Raw genomic sequence first — 24,546 nt, 5'->3', positions numbered from 1 at the left:
CCCTGATTGTTAGCACCTGAGGGGACCAGAAGCTCAAAGCAAGAGTCAACGTCAGAATAAGCTGTTTTGCATTGGCAGACAAGATTTAGCAAATTTTTCAGGGGCTCATCCCACATTCAGCTCTGCTGCTCACCCCACCAATGCATGTTCCTTACAAATATGGCTCCATTTATGGGAAAAATAAACAAGCTTTACAACAGTATAATATTTACAAACATTACAACAAAGACACAATACATCATCAAACATCAAACACAGATTGCCATACTTTTAGTGCTAAGTCTATGTATTCTTGGTCTCCTAGGGAAGAGTTGTTTTTCCTTTTTTTTTTTTTTTTTCCTGCACCACACTCTCCTTCAGTTTTGGTTCTGGTCAGCTGCTGGGCAGCAGTGGTTTTGTTCCCCTTTAATCCGTCCTTGGTTTTTGTTCAGGGAGTCTGTGTACCATGGCTCAGTATACATTTGTTCCCTCCTGTCCTTTCAAATATTAGTAGCTATTCCTACAGGATAACTTTTGGAACCCCTTCATCCACAATCGCATCCCTGTCCCTCAACCTGGACATTTATCAAAAAAGACTGTTTTTGTTGTTGTTGTTTCTTTTTAAATAAATTCATGTAAATATGCATCAGTAAGCCAAGCATTCTGTGAAATATCATCAAAGTAAACTGTGTATGTACGTGTAAGTGTATCAGCTCAAATAATACTCTAGAGTTGAAGTTTTGAATTTCAAAGTATCTCACTGAGTGCCCTATAAAGGGCTATGAAAGGAACTTCTTAACAACAAGGTATTAATAATGTTTATGTTGTCACAGGTTTTCTGGCTGTGGGATAGCAAAGGTTCACTGTGAGGTTGTGGCCTCGGCCCTCAAGTCTGACCCCTCGCATCTTAGACGGCTGGACCTGGGTGACACCGAGCTTCAGGAGGAGGAAGTGAAGCTTCTATGTGATGGGCTGGAGAGTCCTAACTGTAAACTGGAGAGTCTGAGGTCAAACGTCATTTTTTTCCCTAGTATATAAGAATCATAAGATGTGAAAGCCACAGTAGATCCTGGTTTATCCTGCTACAATGTTGTTGTTTTTTTCAAATTGACTTTGGTTGAGCATTTTTTTACTTTAAATGTCCTTCAGCAGAACCTTCTGAAGCTTATCTAATCTATTTTCAGGTTGTGGTTCTGTAGTTTGTCAGAGATTACCTGTGCTTCTCTGGCCTCTGCCCTGAGGTCCAACCCCTCTAGTCTGAGGGAGCTGGACCTGAGTAACAACAAGTTGCAGGATTCAGGAGTGGAGCTGCTGTGTGATTTGCTGAAGAGTCCAGACTGCAGACTGGAGACTCTAAGGTCAGTTTGGTCAGGCTTTGGTTCTGTTAAAGGATTTATGTTTACTATGCCCCGTATTGAATGAAGGTGTCAACAGGGTCTTTAAAAGCATTTAGGTCATGAAATCAAATCTGCCAAATAAGCCAATTAGTCTTCATCTGTGTAAGCAATACAATTTTATTTATTTAGAATGAACTGAGTATTTGTCAGAAGATGCTGTTTTTGTGGGTTTGGGTTAGTCAGGGTCTATCCAGCAGACACGAATCAGGTCTTTAAAATCCTGATGAATCTAATCTCATCTGAAAGGGTTAAAGATTTTGTGAAATTACACATCTGATTTGCTTATTGGTAATTTGATCTGTTCTCTGTTAAGACTGGATGGCTGTAGTCTGTCCGAGGTCAGCTGTGCATCTCTGGCCTCTGCTCTGAAGTCCAACCCCTCCTGTCTGAGAGAGCTGCAGCTGCAAAACAACAAGACGCCGAATTCAGGAATAATTCAGATCTGTGAACTGACAAGTGATCCAGACTGCAGACTGGAGTCTCTGACGTGAGGCAGTTTTTCACTGTGCACTTAACATTAATGAGTTGTGAAAACAGTACTAGCTATTTTCACATTTATGTGATGCTGCATTGTGGTGGGTTTATCTGGTAAGATTTATTTTGACTTCTGTGATTAAAATATAAACCTTTGCAATTTGGCAACAGAAGCAGTGTTCAGCTCTGTTCAGTCAGTCTGTCAGGAGCTTCGAATGTTGACTGTTCTTGTCTTTTAGTATTGTTTAGCTATATTGTCAACAGTTTGTCTGTCAACAGTTTGTTTGGATTTAGTATTCAGTGCAGATTCTGAAGCTTTGAAGTAAAATTTACTCGAAAAAACAAATAAAACAAAACAATGTAGTAGCAGCAGGTTGATGAAATTAATCAAACCTCTGAAAACTATCTACTCTACCCCCTGTTTGGTTTAAGTGTAAAGAGTTTCTGTTAAATGAACTTCTACACTCTAGGCCATCCCAGGCTTTTAATATATGATGAGCTGTCGAATGATGTAAGATCTTTGTCTAATATGTTGATGTGGGACTGCAGGTGGTCATGGCTCAGCCCTACTTCTCTGGCCTCATTTCTAAAGTCCAACCCCTCACATGTTGGAAGGCTGGGTCTGTCTTACAACTGGCTGCAGGAAATAGGAGTGGTGTCTCTTTGTGACTTTCTGCAAGGTCCAAACTGCCGACTGAATACTCTGAGGTGAGATATATCTTTTAAATCAAACATTAGCGTCATGTGAAAATTGTTTCACTGAATATCTGACAAATGTTACGCTGATCTGAATACCAGGCCAGTCTTTTTCCCCCTCACTTAGTGATGATTTTAATTTCAACTGAGCCATGTCAATCTACAGATTTAAACCCTCAATATAAGAAAACTGAGAGATTTCACTTCGCAGAGCTTACAGTGAGTGGTATGATAGTCAGATTATGGATATTAGGGATACAGAAGCCTTAGTTTTCTAGAGCAACCTGTGATATTAAAAAAAAGGCAAATACATGGTTGCTTGAAGTTTGTTAAATAGTTTTAATCTGATAGAGAAATAACATATTTTTATCCCTTTCTGAAGCAATGTAGACTTAAAGATTAAACTCTCAAATGCGGGATTATATTTTGGATATTGGAAGATGAATTTAATTGCACTTTATCCTGACACAGCTGACATTTCTAAAACATTTGTATGTTTTATATAAATTTAGAAGTTTTTGTATTTTTATTTTACACATTAGATTATTTAATTGAAACCACTGATGAAGTTTGTAGTTCATGAAAATCACCCCTCACTTCATCTCAGTAAAGACGCAGGAGCAGCATTTCTTGTTTATTTCACTGAAAGCTTCTTTTTCCTGTGTTGTAAACTCTCTTTATTGTTATCTAGGCTGGTTGACTGCAAGTTGTCAGAGAGCTTTTATGCTTCTCTGGCCTCATCTCTGTTTAACCCCTCCCATCTGAGAGAGCTGGACCTGAGTAAAAACGAGCTGTGGTATCCCGATATGAAGCTGCTGTGTACTTTCCTGGTAAACCCAGACTGCAATCTGGAGATTCTGGTGTAAGACTTTTTTTTTTTTTCTATTTTTCTGTTGTTACTGATTTGATGGGAGCCAGTTTCTGCCTGGTAAAAAACAGCAACAGCAACAACAACAACATAAAAAAACAACAACAGAAAACTGAATATGGGACATCAATAGGAAATTAACACTAATCAGAATCCCTTTGTTGTCTGTGTGTCAGAAAACAACAAAAATTAAATTGAAAAAAAAAACAATAACTGGATTTCTTTATATTTCAAATTGAAAAAACAAACATAATAAACACAGGACAAATATGATAAAGAATCATTTTTAAAATGTGTGCTGATTGCTCTGGGGTTAAAATAGAGTCAAGGTCAAGATCTGCGTGTCTTGACAACTCTGCTGCATGAAGGCAACAATTCAAAGAAGAAGGAGGGAGAAGCAGGATTCTTCTCAGTACACCTGATAACTCTATATCAAGCTTTGTTTTCTTTTTTCCCATGGCCTAAGCAAAGTGGTATGCGAGGGCAGGTTGTGATTAACAATCAGAACAATAAACAAACAATTAAGAAAATTGAATAAAACCCCCAAATTTAACAAGTTGTTCTATTTTGGGCAAAAAGTTATTACATTTTTGGTCATTGTTAAATTTAGGGTTTTATTATCATATTTTACAGTAGATTTTAGGCTAAGCACTTTTTTTTTTTTTTTTACGTTAAAGGTCCCATATTATGCAAAAATCACTTCAAGTCTTTTAGTTAAATTTGTGGGTCTTTGGCTTTCCTTCCAGCCCACAAAATGTGATATTTAATGACAAAACCTGTACTTAGTAGTGCATGTGAATATAAAATCCTGACCTAAAACGAGCTGTTTGGAATTTCCGGGGTTTGCCGACGTCAGCGAGTCCCTTTTTTGACCAATCAAAACACTGTGTCCCCCCTGCCTCAGGATGAAGCTAACACAGAGGCATAATCTGTACATAATCATTACATACATACATTACATAATCTGTAATGTTATGGTAAACAAGCTTCTCTGTTTTCTAAACATTGTGCACTGGGAGCTCATGGCGCCGCTCTCAGTGACCCTGAAGAGCAGGGCGGTATCAGCGGTGGCTCATTTACATATGAAGGCCACGCCCACTAAATCAGAGTGTTCTGAACAGAGGGGCTATGAGAGCCTGGAAACAATGCTGCTGTGCTTGATTTATTGGCTTTTTGGACCAAAACATGTTACTACCATTTCATGAAGACATCATTGATCTATATTAAACTGCAGAAAATGAGCATGATATGGGACCTTTAATGATCAGTTATTACGTTTCAGGCTTTATTACACTCTCTAAATTTAATTTGGGATCAGTTACTTCATTTTGGGTCGTTGTTATGTTTTGAGCTCTAGTGAGGCCTGTTCTGACATATTTATGCGAGTTGCATCAAAGGTGAAACAGTTGACTGATTGACACTTAATGACAACATTCATAAGCATGAGCGAAAAAGGAACCTTTACTTTGCGTTGAATTAGGCTTTGGTCTGTCTTGTTTTTTTTTGCTGGGTTTGGTCTATAGGCGAATCCTTTGCTTAACAGTTTAATCTATTGGTCCAGACTGTCAGACATCCCTAACGTTGACGTAAGAATTCTTTTTTGACTTTGCCCCTCATATTTTGCACTGACGTACAAGAGGGTAAGCTTTCTGTTTTTTGTTCCCCTGAGAAAGCTCTAGAAACACTCTGCGTATCAATATAATAACAGGAAGCTTTTTATAGTTCTAAGTGTTTTATTTTATCTTCTGTTTCAGCCTATTATCACACACTTTTCCTTTAGTGTTTTATTGTTTGGTTTGTTCTTTGTGTGGCATTTTGAGCTGAATACATGCTTTTTGCATGAAGTAAAGGTAATACAGAAATAAAGCTGGACTGGATAAATTAGTGATGTTTTGGGTCACAGGTGGGGTGGATGGAGTTTGAAATCATTAATATAGCTTGAGTCTATTTTATTCGTCAACTTCAAGAAAGCTTCATTTTTTCTTTCAACTCTAAGTTAATTTTTGAAACAAAGAAACCTCCACATGATTTGAGGCTGGAACACTATCTTCTGAAGTGTCATATTTTCTCCCCTGTTCAGATTGAGTGATTGCAGTTTGTCTGCTAGAAGCTGTGCTTGTCTGGCCTCAGCTCTGAAGTCTAACCCCTTCTGTCTGAGCGAGCTGGACCTGAGTAAAAACAAGCTGCAGGATTCAGGACTGGAGCAGCTGTGTGGATTTTTACAGAGTCCAATCAGTCTCCTCAAGACTCTAAGGTCAGACAACGTTGGCTACTCCTTTTAAGTGATTAATTGGTATGCAACAACAGAGTTCCTCTGTAGAACAACAATATAATATCATATAATACAATATAATATTGTATTATATAATATAATTAGAGTAGCTGGCAGAGAAGTCACTGTACGAAGTTATATTTGTGCCATCAGAAACTGAATTAGAATTAAAATATTGAATTTGAAAAGCATGATGTGTCATGGAATTTAATGTTTTGAAATCAAATTAATTTTTCTAATCGAATTTGAAACTGTATTTTACCTATGAAAATTCAACTTTTTTTATACTTTAGATTCAAAAACACAGAATTCAATTTCAATTCACAAAAGGCAGATTCAGTTTTACTATTCAATTTCAATTCAATTGTAGGGAGATTAATTGAGCACAGATTCACAGACACCCTCTACACATCCCCCGACTCTTCTGTGTTGTGTCTAGCTGTACTCCTCCTCTCCTGAGCGGGACCATAGACTGTATAAAACATGGACGTAGTCTCGCCGACGTCACACATCTGTTTCTGAAAAGGAAAATGAAGCACATCGGCTATAGCAGCCATGTTGGTAGTGGCAAAGGCTTCGCCTATAGCCATAGGGCACCGGCCGTCACGTGACCCTCAGCTGTGCCTCTTATTGGGGGAGCTTGCGATCTTAATATCCTCTGAAGGCCGCGTTAGAAAAAAATTCATCCCCCGTACAGTGTGTGCTGATAGTAAAATTAACGACTCAGAGAGGAGACGTTTTTTGAACCAGGCTGTAAATAGGTTCATTTCTGCTTTGAAAATGGCTTTTTTTGGCTTGTTGTGTCTGTGACTTCCGCTACTTCTGGAGCCAACCTCAAGCGAACACTGGAGAAACAGCAGATTTTAGCACTTCAGCATTGTCTCATATTCTCAAGTGGAGGTTGCCACTTAAGTGGGACGATCGTCAGTTCAACGATGGCTGCAGACCAGAAAATGAATAATCAGGTTTGAAATCACAAACACATGGTTGTCTGTCCACTCGAGTGGCGACCGGTACCGCCTCTTGCCCAGTGACAGCTGGGATAGCCTCCAGCACCTGCCTCGCAACCCCGAAAGGGATAGCTGGAATAGAAATGAATGAAATCACATACACGCCCCTTTTGTCAGAGCAAAACAACTGGAACACCCCCAGAGGTTGGAATTTTCTACTGGGAACTCGGAGGATCCGCACCACCCCCGAGTTGACAATTGAAGATGGCTGCCCCCTATTGTAAAGAGTTATTAAGCTCCTGTAATAATCAGTTCATAAGCACTTCTGACAAATGTTAAATCAGCTGTATACATAGTATTGTTAAACTTATATTTGTAGAAATGCTGCCACAGTGTTATTTACATCCCTCGTGTGGTATTTGTGAACTAAAACGAACTAAATTCTGTGTTTTTTAATTTAAAGTATAAAAAAAGTTGAATTTTCGCAGTTGAAATACGGTTTCAAATTCAAATAAAAAAATCAGTTCCATTAAAAAAATAAATTCGATTTCAAAACATTAAATTCCATTACACATCATGATTTTTCAAATTCAATATTTTAATTTAAATTCAGTTTCTAATGGCACAAATTAAACATCATACCACTGAATCTTATTTTAAGTATGGGTGTGTTGTCATAATTACCAGAAGACTTCCTCACCAATCCAGCTGTTATAAACCTGCTTCCTGTTCATCCCAGATGTTTGGAGAGTTATTATCATTATCATTACTATTATTATTTGTTTGCTATTGTATATATGTATGCATATGGATTTGCTCTTTCATGAGTTTTATTTGACTTGTATTTAGATTGAACACCTGCAGTTTGTCAGAGAATGCCTGTGCTTCTCTGGCCTCAGCGTTCAAGTCCCGTGTCTCCGGTCTGAGCGAGCTGGACCTGAGCGGAAACAAGCTGCAGGATTCAGGACTGAAGCAGTTGTGTTATTTGCTGCAGAGTCGAAACTGTGGACTACAGACTCTGAGGTAAGAATATTGTTTTCCTTTTTGGTGTAAAAATTGAATGGTAGCATTGTTTAAAGAGCTCTTTCAAAAAAACAAGGTTATGCACTTATTAATATAAAATTACACAAAGGCAAGGTCAAGACATAAAACATGTTAAAAGACTCATCATTTAAAGTAGAGCTACAGGAATATTATTCATTTAAAATGTTGCATAAGCAAACACAAACACAAGCTCATCAGCTGCATCCTGCAATACACGGTGCTACAGTGCACCTTACATACATAGACCCCAGTGTCCCCAAAATACAAATGTATGAGCCAGCCATGAAGCATCATGCATGAGTCACATTCTGTGTTGTTTTTACATATTAGGTTTCATTAACCCCTTTTTTTTAAAAATTACATTTCAGGAAGGTTAGTAGTGAAAAGACAGATCCGTGTTTTTCTCTGCTGAAAACGATTTCTGTGATCAATTTTGTAGTGATGGAGGTCACAGTTGGCCTAACTGTCAGACAGAAGAGCAGAAGAAAGCTAAACAAGAGTGTAATAGTGCACAGGCCAAAGGCTAACACAGGAGCTAAACTGTTTGTGCTAATTTTCCCTCCAACCCACAGTCAGCAGTTATTCTGCAGTGGTCTGTTCAAACTTGAGAGTCTATCAATAAAATGAAGAGTGACGTTACGTTAGCTCTGCTTGGTAGATGACTTACAGGACATAACTAACCAGGATTCACTGAGGTTACACATTACGGACATGACTTAGAGTATCACGCTGGAAGTAGCACTACATATAGCCGGCTACTGGACTATGGTTAAAATCTTACGTTTGTTTATTGTCACGTTTCAAATAACAGCTCTACATAGAAAAAGTTCTCTTGATTGCCACTGATTTCCAAATCAAACACACTTTTTGTTAAAACTCACATCTTTACAACAGTGTGTTTGAGACTCCAGGCCAGAAGGTGGCGCTGCAGTCAATTCAAAACAGATCCCCTCACAGCACCTTCAAACTGCAGTTAACCTTTGTAAATCACAATCATTTAATTAGTAGACGGTGAAAATGTTTTATTCAAAATTTTAAGGCAAGAGTGCGCATGCTTCACATTATTATGGGACATTTTACTAGATTTAAAGAAAAAATAAATTAATCTAAAAAATGAAATACTGGTAAAATTAACAAAGGTTTTATATCAATAGTTTGCTTTCAATGGGGATTTAAAAGATAAAATAAGCTGACCTGATTTTCAGAACATTAACTGCTAACACTGCCTCTTTCTCTTTTTGCATTTTGACACAAAGAAGACCTCTGGCAAAGAATCTTAATGTATGTGTTGGCTTGTACGGTATTAGCTTTAAAAGTGATTCGTTGTATCTTAAAATCAAGTTCAAAACATATAGGGAGCACGTACTAGAAAAATAAAACTGGACCTAAAACTGACCCCTGAGGCACACCATACTTTACATCAGTAAAAGTAGAAACACATTTATTATTATTATTATACTCACAGCCCTTAACTCAAAAAAGAATTGAAGTTCAAAGAGACAGCAATGTTCAAAATGTGTTGCATATGTTCTGTTTGGATTATCTACATGTCTGTTTTTCATCTAGATTAAAAGACTGCAGCTTGTCAAAGATCAGCTGTGCTTCTCTGGCCTCTGCTCTGAAGTCCAACCCTCTCTTTATGAGAGAGCTGGACCTGAGTGACAACAAGCTGCAGGATTCAGACGTGAAGCTGCTGCGTGACCTAGTGAGGAGTCGAAACAATAGACTGGAAGATCTGAGGTATGATGATCGTCCATGCTGATGTCTCCATCGCTGTTTTAAACACAGTATCACAGCAGAAGTCCTGCTTCGTATCCAACCCTCAATGAGGTTTCTTCCTTCAGTGAAGCTGTGAGAACATAAATCAGAAAAAAAGATCAAATTGATAGTACCTCGCTTACATTCAATGAAATATGTAGAAATGGATCATAATGATGTAGAAATACTCGATGTAGAAGTAGAGTTCAAAGTTGTCTAAATTGATTATAAAGCGTAAATAGTCTGTTCAGCTAGGGCGTGAAGCAAACACGCCAATAAATATGAAACTCCTGCATTGTAGTGGAAAAGAAAAACGTGTTACAATAGTAAAAACTAATGATGCCTTCAAAGACTGTTTCTCCCCTCAAGTTACAAATGTTCAATATATTTACATGAGAGCTGATGGGAAACATGCTTTATTTGACATCATCAATCTGCTCTGGACAGGAATCCTGGTCTTAAGACTGAATAGCTAACAGCTCACTGAGTTAGTTTCATAGTCAAAACTCTGATTTTGTTTTTTTTCTATCATCAGATGGAGTTCAGAGTGATCAGAGAGAGGCGTGTTGTCTCCTTCCTGCTGATCACAGAGGTAGAAGCAGCAGCAGCAGCTTTAAAGGATGCTGATTCTCTGACTGACAGACCAATCACAACAGGTGGAGCTGATATTTTTACCTCACTCTGAGCCTTTTGTTATTTACACAGGCTGATTTTTTAGGGTTAATCACAAAACACAGATTGTGTTTAGATTTTGTTGTAGTCTGCGTGTTTATATTTCCTGTGTTTCTGATGATGCTTTGCAGAATCAGTTTAATAACAAGAAATGTGTCATTTCTGTTCATTTATCGTGTCTTCAAAACACAGAAGATGTTGTTGTTTTTACTCCTGGAAAATGAATCATTAATTCCAAAATGTATCACAGCTTTATGAGAGACCCTGCCTTTTTCTGATCACATGATTTAGAACAGATACAGAGATGAACCTGCGAGCTCTGCTGTCTACCAGCAGGTGTCACTGTTTTCACTCTTTTTGTTTGCTCGATCTGCATTGACTAATAGTCCCTCAGCAGAAAATACAAACAATAAAAGAAAATATGAATATATATGTTTTCAAGTTAAAATTTAATCTCTGTATCTCTGGATATGTCACCTCTTCCCCTTTTTTAATTTTATTTTTTTTTAATTTTTTTGTTTTTTAGTCTTAAAAGACCACCTACTGAAAAAAAGTGGCATCAGTCTCTTTACAATCTGATTAACTCTGTTGTTCAGTATGGTTTAAAGAGACTTGATGGTAACTTGAGTCTTTCTATTCTTTGCTTTTTACATCTCTATTTACTACATAACAGAGGAGCTTTAACATCACCCTTGATAAATTATCTCCATTATCCTTAATTTTTTATCTGCTGTTAATTGAAAATGCTCTCAATCATACAGAATAACTGATCTGATGTTGTAAATGTGTACAGATCTTCATAACTGAAGACAAGTACCTTTAATGTATATTGTATATTGACATGATTTAATTATTATTATTATTATTATTATTATTATTATTATTATTATTATTATTATTATTATTATTATAGACACACCAGAAAGGCTGAGTTTTTTTTTTTTTTTTTTTTTTTTTTTTTAAATTTTCTGCACATGTATTCTGCACAATCTTTTGTTCTTTGGCAATAAATATTTTTTGATCTTTATTTTTTTATTGTTGAAATTTTATATTCAGTCTGACTGGCTTTTACCACCTTTCTCAGTTACTTTGATTCATTTCTCGAATCATCCTTGCCATTTGCAAAACAGTAAGTGCATTTCTCAAACAGTTGTACAAATAGCAAAACACCATGGATTACCTGCAAAAGCCAGTCTCTTTCTCAAAATCCCTAGTTTGTCACTCAAAAAGTACATTTCTGTGTCAGTGCATCAGAATGACGAGTCCTGAGGCCTGAGGTCAACTTATCCGAGGTAACTCACACCTATCCAGGATTGAGTAACCGTAACAAAGGCAATCAGGATAATCGATAGCACGACGCAAGTTATCAACACGGTAACTCAACCCAGGATTGACTCATCAAGAGCCGTGAACGCGCATGTAAAAGAGGAGGGCTCAGAGGCAGCTGACCAATCACAATCATGAGCGACTAAGAAAGCTCCGTACGTCACTACTGAAGAGCAGCAGCTGATAATGCAGCAATACAAGGAGGAGAGAAGCAATAACTCGGTAAGGGGGAACACGGTAGCAGCGGCCAACCGCAGGCAAAATGCATGGCAACGCATAACGGACTGTGTAAAAGCCTAAGTTACTCATCAGTGGCTCAGTATGATAGTGATCACACTTTTAAATCTCATAAAATAATAAATGCTACTGTGCAAATGACTTGCGTGTATTCCAATTATCATGTCATTCTCCCAGATGTAATCCTTCTGGAGTCAGAAGAACATGGGAGCAGAGAAAAAACAAGAACATCATCACGTCTGATAAGTCTGTTTCAAGCAGTGGTGATTGCTCTAAGACTACAAGGGAAGCTCAGCTTCCCCTAAAATGTTCCCAAAAAAGTGGTGATATGTTCTGTTGTGTGTAGGCTACATTTTATTGACAAAATCTGCGCTAGAATTCCTTCATCTTTTGTTCAGAATCAGCCCCTATCACAGGTAACTGGCTCCACCTCCTTCTCATTCATCCTGGGAACGCTATGAATTAATCCCTAAATTACGTGAGGGCAGCAGCCAATACGGGATGCTGTAAACTTGCTCAGCCACTCCTCATCCCCGACAGAGCACATGTAGCTGCCCGTGGCAAAGAATCGCAGGGCGATGCACAATGTCTGTGGGACAGTCAGTGCACCGCTCCTGCGGGTTGCACGGGCAATGTACGGCTCTAATTTTTCACAGAGGTAGAGTAGTCTGGGCCATGAGAACCTATAACTCTCATACAGCGAATCATTGCTTTGATCAAGTGGATCTGATCGATCTTTTAACACCCTTTCTCTTCGTAAAGCTCTTCTTACAACTTGTGCGCCTCTGTCCACCGGGTTTGGGAGAAAAGGGCAGGCCATTGTTTCTGAGAAGCTGATTGGCCAGTGGGAGGGGCTTTTTATAGGATCAGATTCAACCTCCAACTTATCCTGCTCCAGAGCAGGATAGCCGCTCGGAGTAGGTCACCATGGTGATCTACTCTGATAAAAAAGGAACCGGCTTCGTGCTATCGGTAATCGAGAGTTAACCCTGAAGTTATCTCGCTAAGACACTAATCCTGCTTCGTGATATAGGCCTCTGGTGTCAGTGTGTATGGATAGGACAGTCAAACTGCTGAGTCATGTTGTCAGTCTAACAGTTTGCTCTGGAAGGACGTTCTGATGTTAACTATGCCTAAAGCTTTGATGACAGTTGTTTTAAATTTTAAGCTACACCTTAGTGTGTGTGAGAGATTGATAAAAAGAGACTGGACAAAATTCATACTTTCTCTTTCACCGTTTGAGCAATAATTTGTTGACTGATGCCATCATTACGATACAGTTAGGAGAAAAAGGTGCTACATAGCACAAATAAAAACAAAAGTAGAAATGTGAACATAGATCAGTCTCTTTAGGGAAAACTGTTCATGCAGTGCTGTGGGAATAACAGGTCAGTGCAGTCTTCCTTCACCTCCCTATGTTCCTGTATGCTGGGCCACAAATTCTCATCCACATCACAACAAAGATCTTCTCTGTCTGCAAAAAGTCTGAATGAATGAGGACACAGTTCTTCTCCCAGCTTTTGTCTGCATCCTTAAACAAACCTGGGCCATTGTAAGCTGGTGATTGAGAACAGGTGTGACAGATCTCTATTTAAAAGTACACATACATACTTGCCATTTGATGGTGCATGCAATGAACCTTTGAGCTGTTTCAGAAAAGTGGTTGATCATTGGTTGATCTAATGCTTCACAGATTTCAATTTATTACTGATTTATTAGAGAAAATCAAGACTGACCAGGGAATGATAAACCAATCCAGACAGATATAGAGAAAGGTCTATTGGGATTATGTGGAAAGAAGCTTGACATGTTATGATAACTTGTTTAACCTTTTTGTATGTGAAGACTTCTGAGATGAACTAATGACTAAATGTTTTGGGGAGTGAGACTATTCAACAGAGACCCATGATAATCCATTTTGATCAAAATCACATAAGCAGCTCATAACGTAGAAAACAGCAGAGATTTGTACATAATCATTTGTATGGATGTCCCAAACCATCAGCAACTTGTTGGGAGAAATGAGAAACTGCTTTTTTGATGTGCACAAGTGACACAATGATGTGAAGATTGAACAAGTAGTTTTGAGAATTTCGATTCTGATCTGAGTTATGAACCAAAGCATCTGAGAGAAAAACTGTAATAATGCTCAGTGCCACCATCTCTTGGAGTCTTATTTATGTTTTCTAAATTTTAACTCCTTGTGTAGGTTATTCGCTGCTTGTATGTCACCTTGTCTTTATTTGTTTCTTGCTTGTATGAGCTGCTTGACACTAATTGCCTCTTGAGGGGTTAATATTATTTTATTATTATTATTATTATTATTATTATTATTATTATTATTATTATTATTATTATTATTATTTTAATTATTAATCTTTTATTATTATTATTAATTTTTTATTATTATTATTTTACTTTTTTTTTTGGTTGATTGTTTTTCTGATTCTAGATGAGAATTTAAAAAAAAACAAAAACAGCAATATCAGATCTCAATTTTTGGATCTGTATTTGATTGATACCTATTACCAGGATGGGATTATTTCACATCAACAGCCGCCTTTATAGAAACAGGTGAGCAAAACCACCTGTTGACATTTCTTTGTTGTCTCACAGGCGCCCACTCAGGTTTTCATGGCATTTTTTTCACTGTAATTGTTGAAAACACACCTTCACAGTCCTGAGCATCGAGAGTATATGTATCCTCTTCACAGCATTGTAAACTATCTATTGTTAATTTTTTTTTTCTAATTACCAAACAAAGTGAAGCCACAGTTTGAATATCGGAGTCGCCGCTAAATGCCAACTGTTGTGCACAGTGAGCAGAATTTGAAATGACCATCTGCCAGGCACCAAATGATAAAATGAGTCTTCAGTAAACTATCACTGGGGGTCATCCGTCAAACCCACAGGATTTCTGGGAGGATAGCATGTTGTCTCACTCACACACAGTTTTCAAGCTTAAATTAGAAACTTTATTCTTTCAGGGCTGAAAATGTCGAAGAAAACCCGCAAATATGTGAGGAGTACTGCTTCATGCTGCTGTGGCTCTTAATGTATGAAATGTGATGACAGTGAAACTTTTTCACTAACCCCCCACCCCTCACTCCTGCTTTAGCTGTAAAAGAACATTTCACAAAATGACAAAGGTTGGACACAAATGAGGGTAAATATGGACAGACTGTGGGTGACCAGGGGACCTGCACTGCCCCCTGCAGACTCTGTGCATCTAGATCACAACAATTATCTCAAAAAACAACCATTACTCTGCCTTTTCCAGCATGCAGAAAACGCATCAGCACACGTTGTGTAACCTGAGAAATTAAGACAAACGCATCAGTTCCCTCAAATATACAGCTATTCTGCAATACCTGTGGTTGCACAACATGTCATCTTTCCACCCAGCACTTCATGACTCCACTCAACCAGAAAGCCCAAAAATAGCTCTGCAGCCAGGGACCGTTGTTGCATGTCGCTTTCTTTTCACACACAGCCTGAAAACAATCAGACATCACTCAAACAGCATTCAAAGGTTTCTCAAAGGAGCGAGTCAAAAGAAATGTTTTGTGTTGTTTATGTTAGAATTTTACTGACTTGTTCAAAGACTTTCTTCAACAAACACAACAACAGATGATGGTGATGCATTTTTAATTGTTACCAACAGGTTCCAGTCCTGTTCACCACCAGGCTGCTCCATATGCTGTCAGTGCTGAGATTGTTTTATGAGTAAACCTCTGAAAATAACTCAGTCAGTAAGGATTTATCTGCAATACCTCATTATCCTGTTGTCCCTATGAGAGGCATTAACACATATTAACATGTTGATATAAAAACTTCATCATATTTTCATCCTTACATCATTAGTTGATGTTATTATTGATTTGATTTCAGAGAACATTTTGCTACCACGGTCCAACTTCAGTATGTATCTGAAGGTGTTCTTGTCTTATACGGACAAAACATGCTTAAAAATAAAAATACCAACAATGATTGTTAAAATCATGCACTGTATTTTACATGAGCATGGTCTCAGTGACGTCTCCCATTTGTTTCTGAGGGAGAGTTTTCAGGCCTATCGTCAACAGCAGCCAAACTGGAAAAGCTGAACTCAACCTGGCTTCGGTCGAGGTAATGTGAGGTAAAGAGTCAGGCCTTAACCTACTTTGCAGACAGCTACTGAGTGCCCACCTGTCAGTCTACTGATTAAGCAAACTTCTAAACTTAATATGGCTCCTGCCTACCTGGGGTCCCTCATCCAGGTCTACACTCCCTCTCGCCCACTACGTTCTGCTTGTGAAAGACGCCTGGTGCTCCCAGCCCAGCGCGGCTCCAAATCTCTAGCCAGACTCTTCTCCTCTGTTGTGCTCCAATTGGTGGAATAAATTACCTAACTCTATACGATGCGCAGAGTCCCTTTCTACTTTAAGAGATGTCTGAAAACTCATCTGTTCAGGGAACACTTGTGCACTTAATCTGACCCTTCTCCTCTTTGTCCTCAGGGGTAGAATGAGTAAGTAGGTCTAAGGCTCAGCTCTTATGATTTTTTAGCACTACTACTGAATGTTGTTGATGTTTGAAGTATACTGTAGCAGCAATTTATTGTGGTTTGTTGTTGGCTCGTTGATTATTGAACACCCCCCCCCCCAAAAAAAAAAAAAAAAAAAAAAAGAGAAAAAAGAAAAAAGATAATAATAATAATAATAATAATAATAATAATAATAATAATAAAATAAAATAAAATAAAATAAAATAAAATAAAATAAAATAAAATCAACCTAATGGCAGCACCTGCAGCTGAATACCTTGTAGCACTGTTGTCATACTAACTAGGTTTTCCTTCTGTCTAAATTCTTGCTTGTGTTATAGGTTGCTTTGGACAAAAGCATCTGCTAAATTAAACTGCAGAACTGTATAATATCTTCTAAACAACTGAGTTATATATATAAAAAAGATTCAGGCTGAATGGAAATGGATCCGTCCATTGTTTCCAGTAGTACCAGAACCAGTCTCAGCTCTTTCACATCAGCTTTATTCCAAGCACATGTACTGACTGACTGTCATGGCGGTGGATCACTTGATGAAGCTTCAACGTGATTAGAGCGCAATTTCCTAGATGAGATATAGCACCACAGCGCAGTACTTTGCTCATTCATTTAATACTGGTATGTAAGTTGCACTACTGTATAGGGGCGCGGCCACACTGGCCATCCAAACCGTGCTGTGCTCAAGCACGATTGCCCCCCCCCAGCAGCGCCCTTTTTTTTAACCAGACTTTAGCGCAGTGTTACCCAACCCTGGTCCTGGAGGACCCCTGCCCTGCATGTTTTAGATGTTACCCCACTCCAGCACACCTGATTCAAATGAATGGCTCCTTATCAGGCTTGAGCAGAGCTTGATGACGGGCTGATCATTTGAATCAGGTATGTTGGAGTCAGGTAACATCTAAAACATGCAGGGCAGGGGTCCTCCAGGACCAGGGTTGGGTAACACTGCTTTAGCAGGTATTACACACACGCATGGCCCACCTACTTCATTGTGAAGTGTCTGTTTACATGAAGCGTGATCTCATCAGTCAGCACAGTGAGACACAGAGAGCACTTACCATTTGACTGATGGTAAGTTATTTGGTCAGACACAGCCCTCTAACACCTCTACTTTGTTTAAAATGATCACAGAGAGATGCAGTTGCGCGATCATACATCATGGGTCACATGGACTGTCCATGTGTATGGAGTAAACCATGCTGAAGCCCACCTCTCTGAAACATGCCAAAGCAGAGAAGTGAATCATGCTCAAGAACAGCACGGTTGCGGTCACACTGGCCAGCTTCGGTATATTTCGAGAGAAAAGTGAACTCAATCTCACACTTTTCTATATCTGTGGGGTAAAACTAGGACCAAAGTTAGGTTGAGTTCCACAGTTCCAGTATGGCACCCAACAACAATATAGGCTTTGGAAACAGATGGGTGACGCCATGAGGACAACATTCATTGTACTGTCCTTGCTCTTTCCATGTCCTTCCCTCCCGTGGACTAGGGCTACACCATGATGGCGAGGGACATATCCCGACCCCAGTGAGGTCAACTCAGCAGAGGAGAGGGCCTTTCCACAAACGCACAAACAGCATACATCACCATCAGCTGTTAAAATGATGGAGCGACAGCAGCTTCCAGGAATATCCCGATGGTTGTTAGTATTGATGCTGAACATGGTTTCAGCTGAGCATAGAGGTGGAGTGGATGCTGCTTTTTGAACTTCTAAATGTGGGTCAGGCGTTGGACAGAGAGTTACGAGCGAGGTCACCACTGATGACATTATCGACGAAGCCTAGGGCTGCAACAATTGATCCTGATGTTGGATTGTTTGAAGAGTGGGGGGCCTGTAGAAAAAAGATTTTCCAACTTAATTTTTCTCAATCCCTGTATCTAACAGTTGTTTCTTAATCTAAATATTACCTTTTAAGGTCTTCTTTCAGAAGTAAACATTCATATTGTCAACATTTGTTTTTTTTCTTCATCTGAAACCCAAAGACCTGGGTTCACTTTAAATCTGCTTTAATACAACAGAAGACCTCTCTCCTGTACTGTTCTAAAGGTTGTGCCAGTGTAAAGGATGCTGCTCATTCCTCAATAGTATCAATTTGAAAAGGATGATGTTGAATTAAGTCTGTGCTTTAAAACTGGATTTATTTGTAGTTTATTCCCTGAATTCAACAATACTGAATTAAGTTTCAGTTCAGCGTGGCATGAGGAAGAGTTATCGAGCACAGATATGCATAAATCCTCTTCTTAAGTAAGTTTCTGTTTTCTTATGACATGGCCATTTTCAGACTTAAGTACAGGAACTTTATAACTGTGGCTGTGTATACTTGTGCTGAGGTGGGCCTCATTAATTTCAGATAATCCAGCCTGGTTCCAGATGTTGACCAGTAGTTACAGGTAAAGTGCTGGGTTGTCGCAGTGGAAGTGATGAAACTACTTACTTCTGTGTTTGTATGATGAATGATGCGGGGACACTTAATCCACACAGATACTGCGGTCAGAGAGTAAAGGCAGATACACAGTTCACAGTTCAGTCTTCTATGTATCCTTTCAGAAACAGCATTACAGCAACAGCAGGATGCATGGAGATTGAATGAAGAGTATGAATAATGTGTGACATCAGCGTCAAACAGCCACTTATCAGTAGTGCATCTCAACAGGGTTGACAGTGTATGGTATCTGAAACAATAAATAACAGAAGGTGAATAAGAGACAGTGTCTACCAGATGTAAATCAAGCTCCCACTCACTATTTAGCACTAGCAGTGCAATGTAAGGAAAATATACTATTTCCTACCACATAAACAAACACAATATATCAAACTAAATTTTTATGCCCCAATACACATCCCAGGGTGGAGCCCTCTCTATCTCTTGCCTAAACATCACCATTCATTGATGGATGAGTTGCTTACTTAGTATCTGGTTTGTGTTTTTTTTTTAAGGTTGTGAGACATAGTTTGACAATGACAATTCAGAATATTTACATCACAGTAAGTTTATGGACCATACTAATAAAGAGATTATAAAACACAAGAATTCTAAAATAAAAAATAGTAAAAAAGGAAAAAAAAAAGTCTTCTCACTTTCAGTACACTCGCATGTACCTTGATAGTATTCAACAGCCACTCTCTCATACAAACATAGCAGGTAATAATGAAGAATTCCCAGCATTACCTCAGGACATGTGACTCACTGTGACCCACTGTGGAAATGAATCCAGACAGTGTCACTTGTGTTTGAGAGCAGATGTAACCATTACTGTCTAATTGCAGGTCTCAGTGGCCTGTTCTACTGTATTACACGCCTGTCAGTACTTCAGACTGGCTGGCAGATTTGGCCAAAGGTAGAGCTAAAGCAAAGGGCAGACCGGGGGCGAGCGTCCAGGAAACTGAGGCACAAGACACTAATGCTGCCTCTGGCTTCTGTCTGCTTAAAGAGCCTGTGACATTTGGTATTTGTTGGGAAACCAGTTGTGGACATGATTAAATGCTGGGAGGAGCCCAAGGCTAGTTCTTTCTCCTGCCTTGTTTTCTCACACTCTGCTGGTCTCTGATATCCTTCTTGTAATCACTTAATCTGTAATGGCAAATGTATTATAAAAACCGATACTTAATTTAGTTCATAATTTGATTCATAATTTATCCTGGATGTAAGAGGTAATGTCATCACTCTGGAGACATTGTGCAGGCACTTTCTATTCTGAGCAGGGCCATCATTACAGCATGCTATGCAATTAACACTTAATCGTCTTCACAACACTACAACCCACACAAATGGTCATATTTGACGAAACCTTACAGCTGTGAATCTGAAAAAAGGATGTTTGTCAAGGTCCCCACCCAGAGAAAACCATACACATGCTGATTCCAACTGCAGCTCCCAATGATAAATGGCAGGTTTGGGTGCTATTTGACTTGAAGGACCAGGAACTTCTCCTGTTTAAACATTTCTAGGGTCTTAATAGTTCCTGTGGGCTTTTATTTTGTCAGTGTTTGAACCACGGGCCAAGCTTACACAAATTATGGGTAGTTTACACAAACCAGACCAGTGATATTTAGAGAAAAAAATAATAATTGCAACACACTGCAAGACCAGTAGAGGTCAGTGAGACAGCAACAAAGGCCATTCAGAAACATATACATCATGGTGGGACGCAGGCAGGTCAGCATCAGTATGTGCAGCTACACAGCATGTTTGTATCTTAAAACACTGTGGGTGCTCCACCAATCAAAAACTTCAGCTTGTAGGCTCCGCCCCTTAAAGTTCCTGTACATCTGGAAAGCAATACCCCAGCACAGAGCTTATTTTAGTGGTAAATTTATTTTTCCAGAATTAAACTTGGGCCTTGGTTCCTCTGGTTGAAAATGGAATAAAAGAAATAGAAAGTCTTTACTATCATTGCGTGACTTGTACATAATGAAACGAGGAGCCCTGCTCTGTTTAGTGCGCCAACAAGGAATAAAACAACAGAGGAAAAACAACAGCACAAAAAAAAAAAATTATAATTAAATTTTTAAAAAGAAGACTTAATAAAGTTATAATAGAACAATAAAAAGTATACATAAATACTTTCACTTGCAATGTGTATTGCACATCAGGTGGAGGGGTGGGTGATTGCACATTTACTTATTGCACATGAGGAAATGTGTTGTTAGTGTGTTTTGTGATGAGGAGTGTTCAGAGCGCTGGTTGCTTTGGGGAAAAATATATCCCTGAGTCTATAAGTCCTGAAATTCAGGAGGAGTCACAGCAGGAATCGAGAAAACAAAAGTAAGAAAGTGTATAGAAAGTGCAAAAAGGTCCAAAAGACAATAGATGATGACAGCTTGTCCATCATTCTCCAGTTCAGCCAGTCTCCACCTCCACAGGGTCCAGGACTGAGCTCCTTCAGCAGTCTGTTCAGTCTCTGTCTCCTGGATCCTGTCTGCTCACAGCAGGTGAAGCTCTTCCTATGTGGCGTTGGTGTCTGATGTTAGCTCTGTTAGCCATGTCTGTGAATAGCATGATGCTACTCTGTTCGCTGGTATTATCTCTGTTGCTGGGTTAGCACGGCTAGCTCGTCCATCTTATTGGAGACAGATCTTACCTTCCCAGTAACAATGGATGGAAGGACAGGTCGATGACATCACTTCTTAGCTCCCACCTCAGAACCAGCACGTCGTCCTCACCTCCTTCTCCTCATCTTTTTGGAAAACATCTGGCCTTGCACCAGTTAGCATCGACAAGCTACAGGCTGCTAACAGATGATTTCACATGTAAACTATGCAGCCATGGAAACATGTAGGATCTCCAGACAAACACTGGAGCAAAAATAATATCACTGAAGACAAAAACAGTTTTGTCCATGACCAACAAATGAACCATACAAAGTTATGATCCACTACAAATACATAGATGATGAAAAAGAGATGAAAAAATTACAAGAAAAAGACAAGGAAGAGAGAGCTGTTCTAACAGGCAGCCACAACGGGGTGGCGCCTAGGGGTTATAAGCTAAGCTAAGGTGCCAGTGACATAGTTTTGATAAACAAGGATGAGATTTATGTTCAGGAGCCAGAACATGTAGCTTTATTTTGAAATGACCGGATACTCTAATCGCTTTTGTGTCTGATTTCCTGTGTGGCAGATCTGCTCTGCAGAGATTGATGCGTTTCTGTAGCGCACTCTGGCAAAAATAGATCTGCAGCGTAACAGGCGCGCACAGCCGTTGGTGATCACGGCTCTGGCGGATCGCAGTGTCTGCTGTGTGAATGCAATGATTGACTAGAATGGTTTTTGAGTATGAATTATCTTAAACACAGTGAAAACAAATTGGTCATTTTGTTAGGTTAGATCACATTTTCTACCTCAGTCTAATCAATGTTTCTCTCTTCTTTTAAACTTGTATCCCTTTCTTTTTGAAAGTGCTTCATGTGTTTATTCCTCAGAGGAGAGGGGATACGTTCAGGAGCAGCAGAGGAAAAGACAGGCTTAGAGGTGGGAACAAAGACAGCACGAGACGTACTGAATATAAAGCTTGAAGAGCAGAGAGACAGAGAGCCGTGGAGGCGAGCACTGCAGCAGCCAGACCCATCTCAGTGATGAGGTGTGAGGATTAGCTGTATCTGAAGCAACACCCCCGCTATGCTCTCCAAATGAGTATTATCTCCCCCTCAGCCCTCCCTGCGTTGGCACAGGAGCAACAGCTCGTACAATACCATGTTGTCAGGGTTGGTGGGAGGGAGGAGGGAGTCCAACATGCCGTAGGCCTCTCCTCATTATCTGCAGCAGGTGGCAAGCAGCCGGCAGGAGAAAATAGGCAGCCGGGGGATAACTGGTGTATATGTTCCAGTGCTGGAAATCAGGAAACCACTGCGATATTCTCCTTCTTTAAGCAGCTGGTCAGTCATCAAACACTCCAAAATATGACACTGTGGGTTCACCTTTAGAGTTTATTCTAAGCGCTGCTCTCTGGCTTACTGTGTTATTTATTAAAAAAACTACTTTATACAGCAGCAGTTTTGAAATCTGAGAAACATGAGACCACTGTTGAATACTGTGGGCTTTTTCTGACTGGATACCAACATGATGTAGCAGAATTAACAAAAAAATATTAACTGATTGAACTTACATGACACTTTTCTAAAAAAAAACTCAGGCAGAAGAAAGCAACAGCAACTGCGACACATTTCCTCATCCCAGACCACTGTCAGCCTGTCATTGCCACCACCAGACCTGGGAGCAGTGGGTGAAGACACACAGCTGAGACTGGTGTGACAGGGTTGTCAGTGGGCTTCAGTGACTCTGAGTGGAGGGAAAAGTTTTGGTTGAACAGAGCTCATAGTGATGTTTCTTCAGTATTTTCCAAAACTTGCTTCACTGTACGTGCTTGAAAAGCCAGCATCTGTTCATCACAGATTTCATTAGGACAGCATTTCAGTGCTTGACCAAGTGGCAAGCTCCAGTCAAAAAATATGAGATGATGCTGAAGTTCCTAAACCTGCTGTTTCTCAGCTGTCCGCTTGAGGCTGACTCCAGAAGTATCAGAAGACACATACAAAACGTTTTCACAGCAGAGATTAACGTTTTTAAAGCCTGGTTAAAAAAACAAAAAAAACATAACACAAACAGAAAAAAGCGTTTCCTGACTGAATTACTGATTCCACTACCAGCAAACACTGTACTCCACCTCCAATATGGCCGCTATAGCTGATTTGCCTCAGAAATCTGTTTCAGAAACAGATGAGTGATGTAGGTGAGACTGCGTCCACCAATTATACAGTCTAAAGTCTTGACCCTTTTGAGCTGCCCTCCAGGGGTATGACATTTTCATTGCCACTGCAAAGTTTGCTATGCTCATATATCATTGGGCTAAAGCTGAACTTGACCTGGTAGCATATGCATCATATGCTAAATAGGACATGGTGTCTTTATCCTGGTTGAACAATATTGATTTAGGCTATATGAATGAATAAACAAAAATAAATTCAGAGAACAGAAGATAAAATGAGAAAATACCTTAAGTATGACTCCCAAGGGGAAATTTATAGAATTACAGTCGCGCTGCAGTAATAGTAAAACACATACATCAGATCAAGAACTTGACAGGACTAATCTAAGCTAAAATAAGTTTAAAGGTTAATATGAATTCTCAATTTAAGATGCAATGAGGAGGATCTGTTTTAATTGTACTCCCTCGCCAGCTTGTGGCCCTTAGTCTACGCACACTGCTGTAAATTACTTTTAGTGAGGCGTGTGTTTGTTTTGAAATCAAATGGAGATCAGATCAAAACAAATTTTATTTGTTCAAGACAACTTTTTACTTGATACAACGCATCAAGGTAAGGTATTTATCAGCACAGTTACATAGTATGTTGAAATGTGACATCAAGCAGGCAGCTATAGAGTGATACAGCCCGAGCTAAAGGCTAATCAGCATTTAGCTCGGGCTAATTAGCCTTTAGCTGATCAGGCAGATGTGGTGTTGTTATAGAGACCTAGAGGTGCCGTAAATTAATCCGGCAACCCACCCTGGAAGCTAAGAAGTAGCTATTGAAAATAACCTGTGACCAGCAGTATTGGCACTGATAATCTTGTTTTAAAGTGTGGTACGATCAGGCATATATCTAGAAGGGAGACTTTTTCAAGATCACTTTCAAACTCCTCACAGCCACTTTAAAAGTCTGACACATCTGGAGGAAAAGACTTGAGCTATCTCTCAGTAAGACACTGCAGCTGAATGAGCTTTCTAGTGATGTAAGAGTCTTCTGCAAGGGGTGGGACATGTTGTCCTTCAGAGATGACAGCTTGGCCATCATTCTCCTGTCAGCCACCGACTCCACAGAGAGCAGC

General features: G+C 39.4%; 1 protein-coding gene across 1 annotated transcript in view; it reads left to right on the top strand.

Annotated features, from left to right (window-relative positions):
- The window catches only part of LOC141796179 (NACHT, LRR and PYD domains-containing protein 12-like), a 600,880-nt gene that overhangs the window by 6,000 nt on the left and 570,334 nt on the right, over positions 1-24,546 (top strand). Inside the window, exons 6-12 of the mRNA XM_074677154.1 lie at positions 813-986; positions 1,164-1,337; positions 1,690-1,854; positions 2,367-2,558; positions 5,495-5,668; positions 7,486-7,659; positions 9,247-9,420. Of these exons, the coding sequence (XP_074533255.1) occupies positions 813-986; positions 1,164-1,337; positions 1,690-1,854; positions 2,367-2,558; positions 5,495-5,668; positions 7,486-7,659; positions 9,247-9,420 (1,227 nt within the window). The remainder of the gene's footprint in view (positions 1-812; positions 987-1,163; positions 1,338-1,689; positions 1,855-2,366; positions 2,559-5,494; positions 5,669-7,485; positions 7,660-9,246; positions 9,421-24,546) is intronic.

This window comes from Halichoeres trimaculatus, unplaced genomic scaffold (genome assembly GCF_033239565.1).
Source record: "Halichoeres trimaculatus isolate MK-OKI-2021-1 unplaced genomic scaffold, fHalTri1.1 fHalTri1_scaffold_10, whole genome shotgun sequence".
Taxonomy (NCBI): Eukaryota; Metazoa; Chordata; class Actinopteri; order Labriformes; family Labridae; genus Halichoeres; species Halichoeres trimaculatus.
The sequence above is the reverse complement of the archived record's forward strand: the minus strand, read 5'-3'. Positions and strand labels throughout refer to the sequence as shown.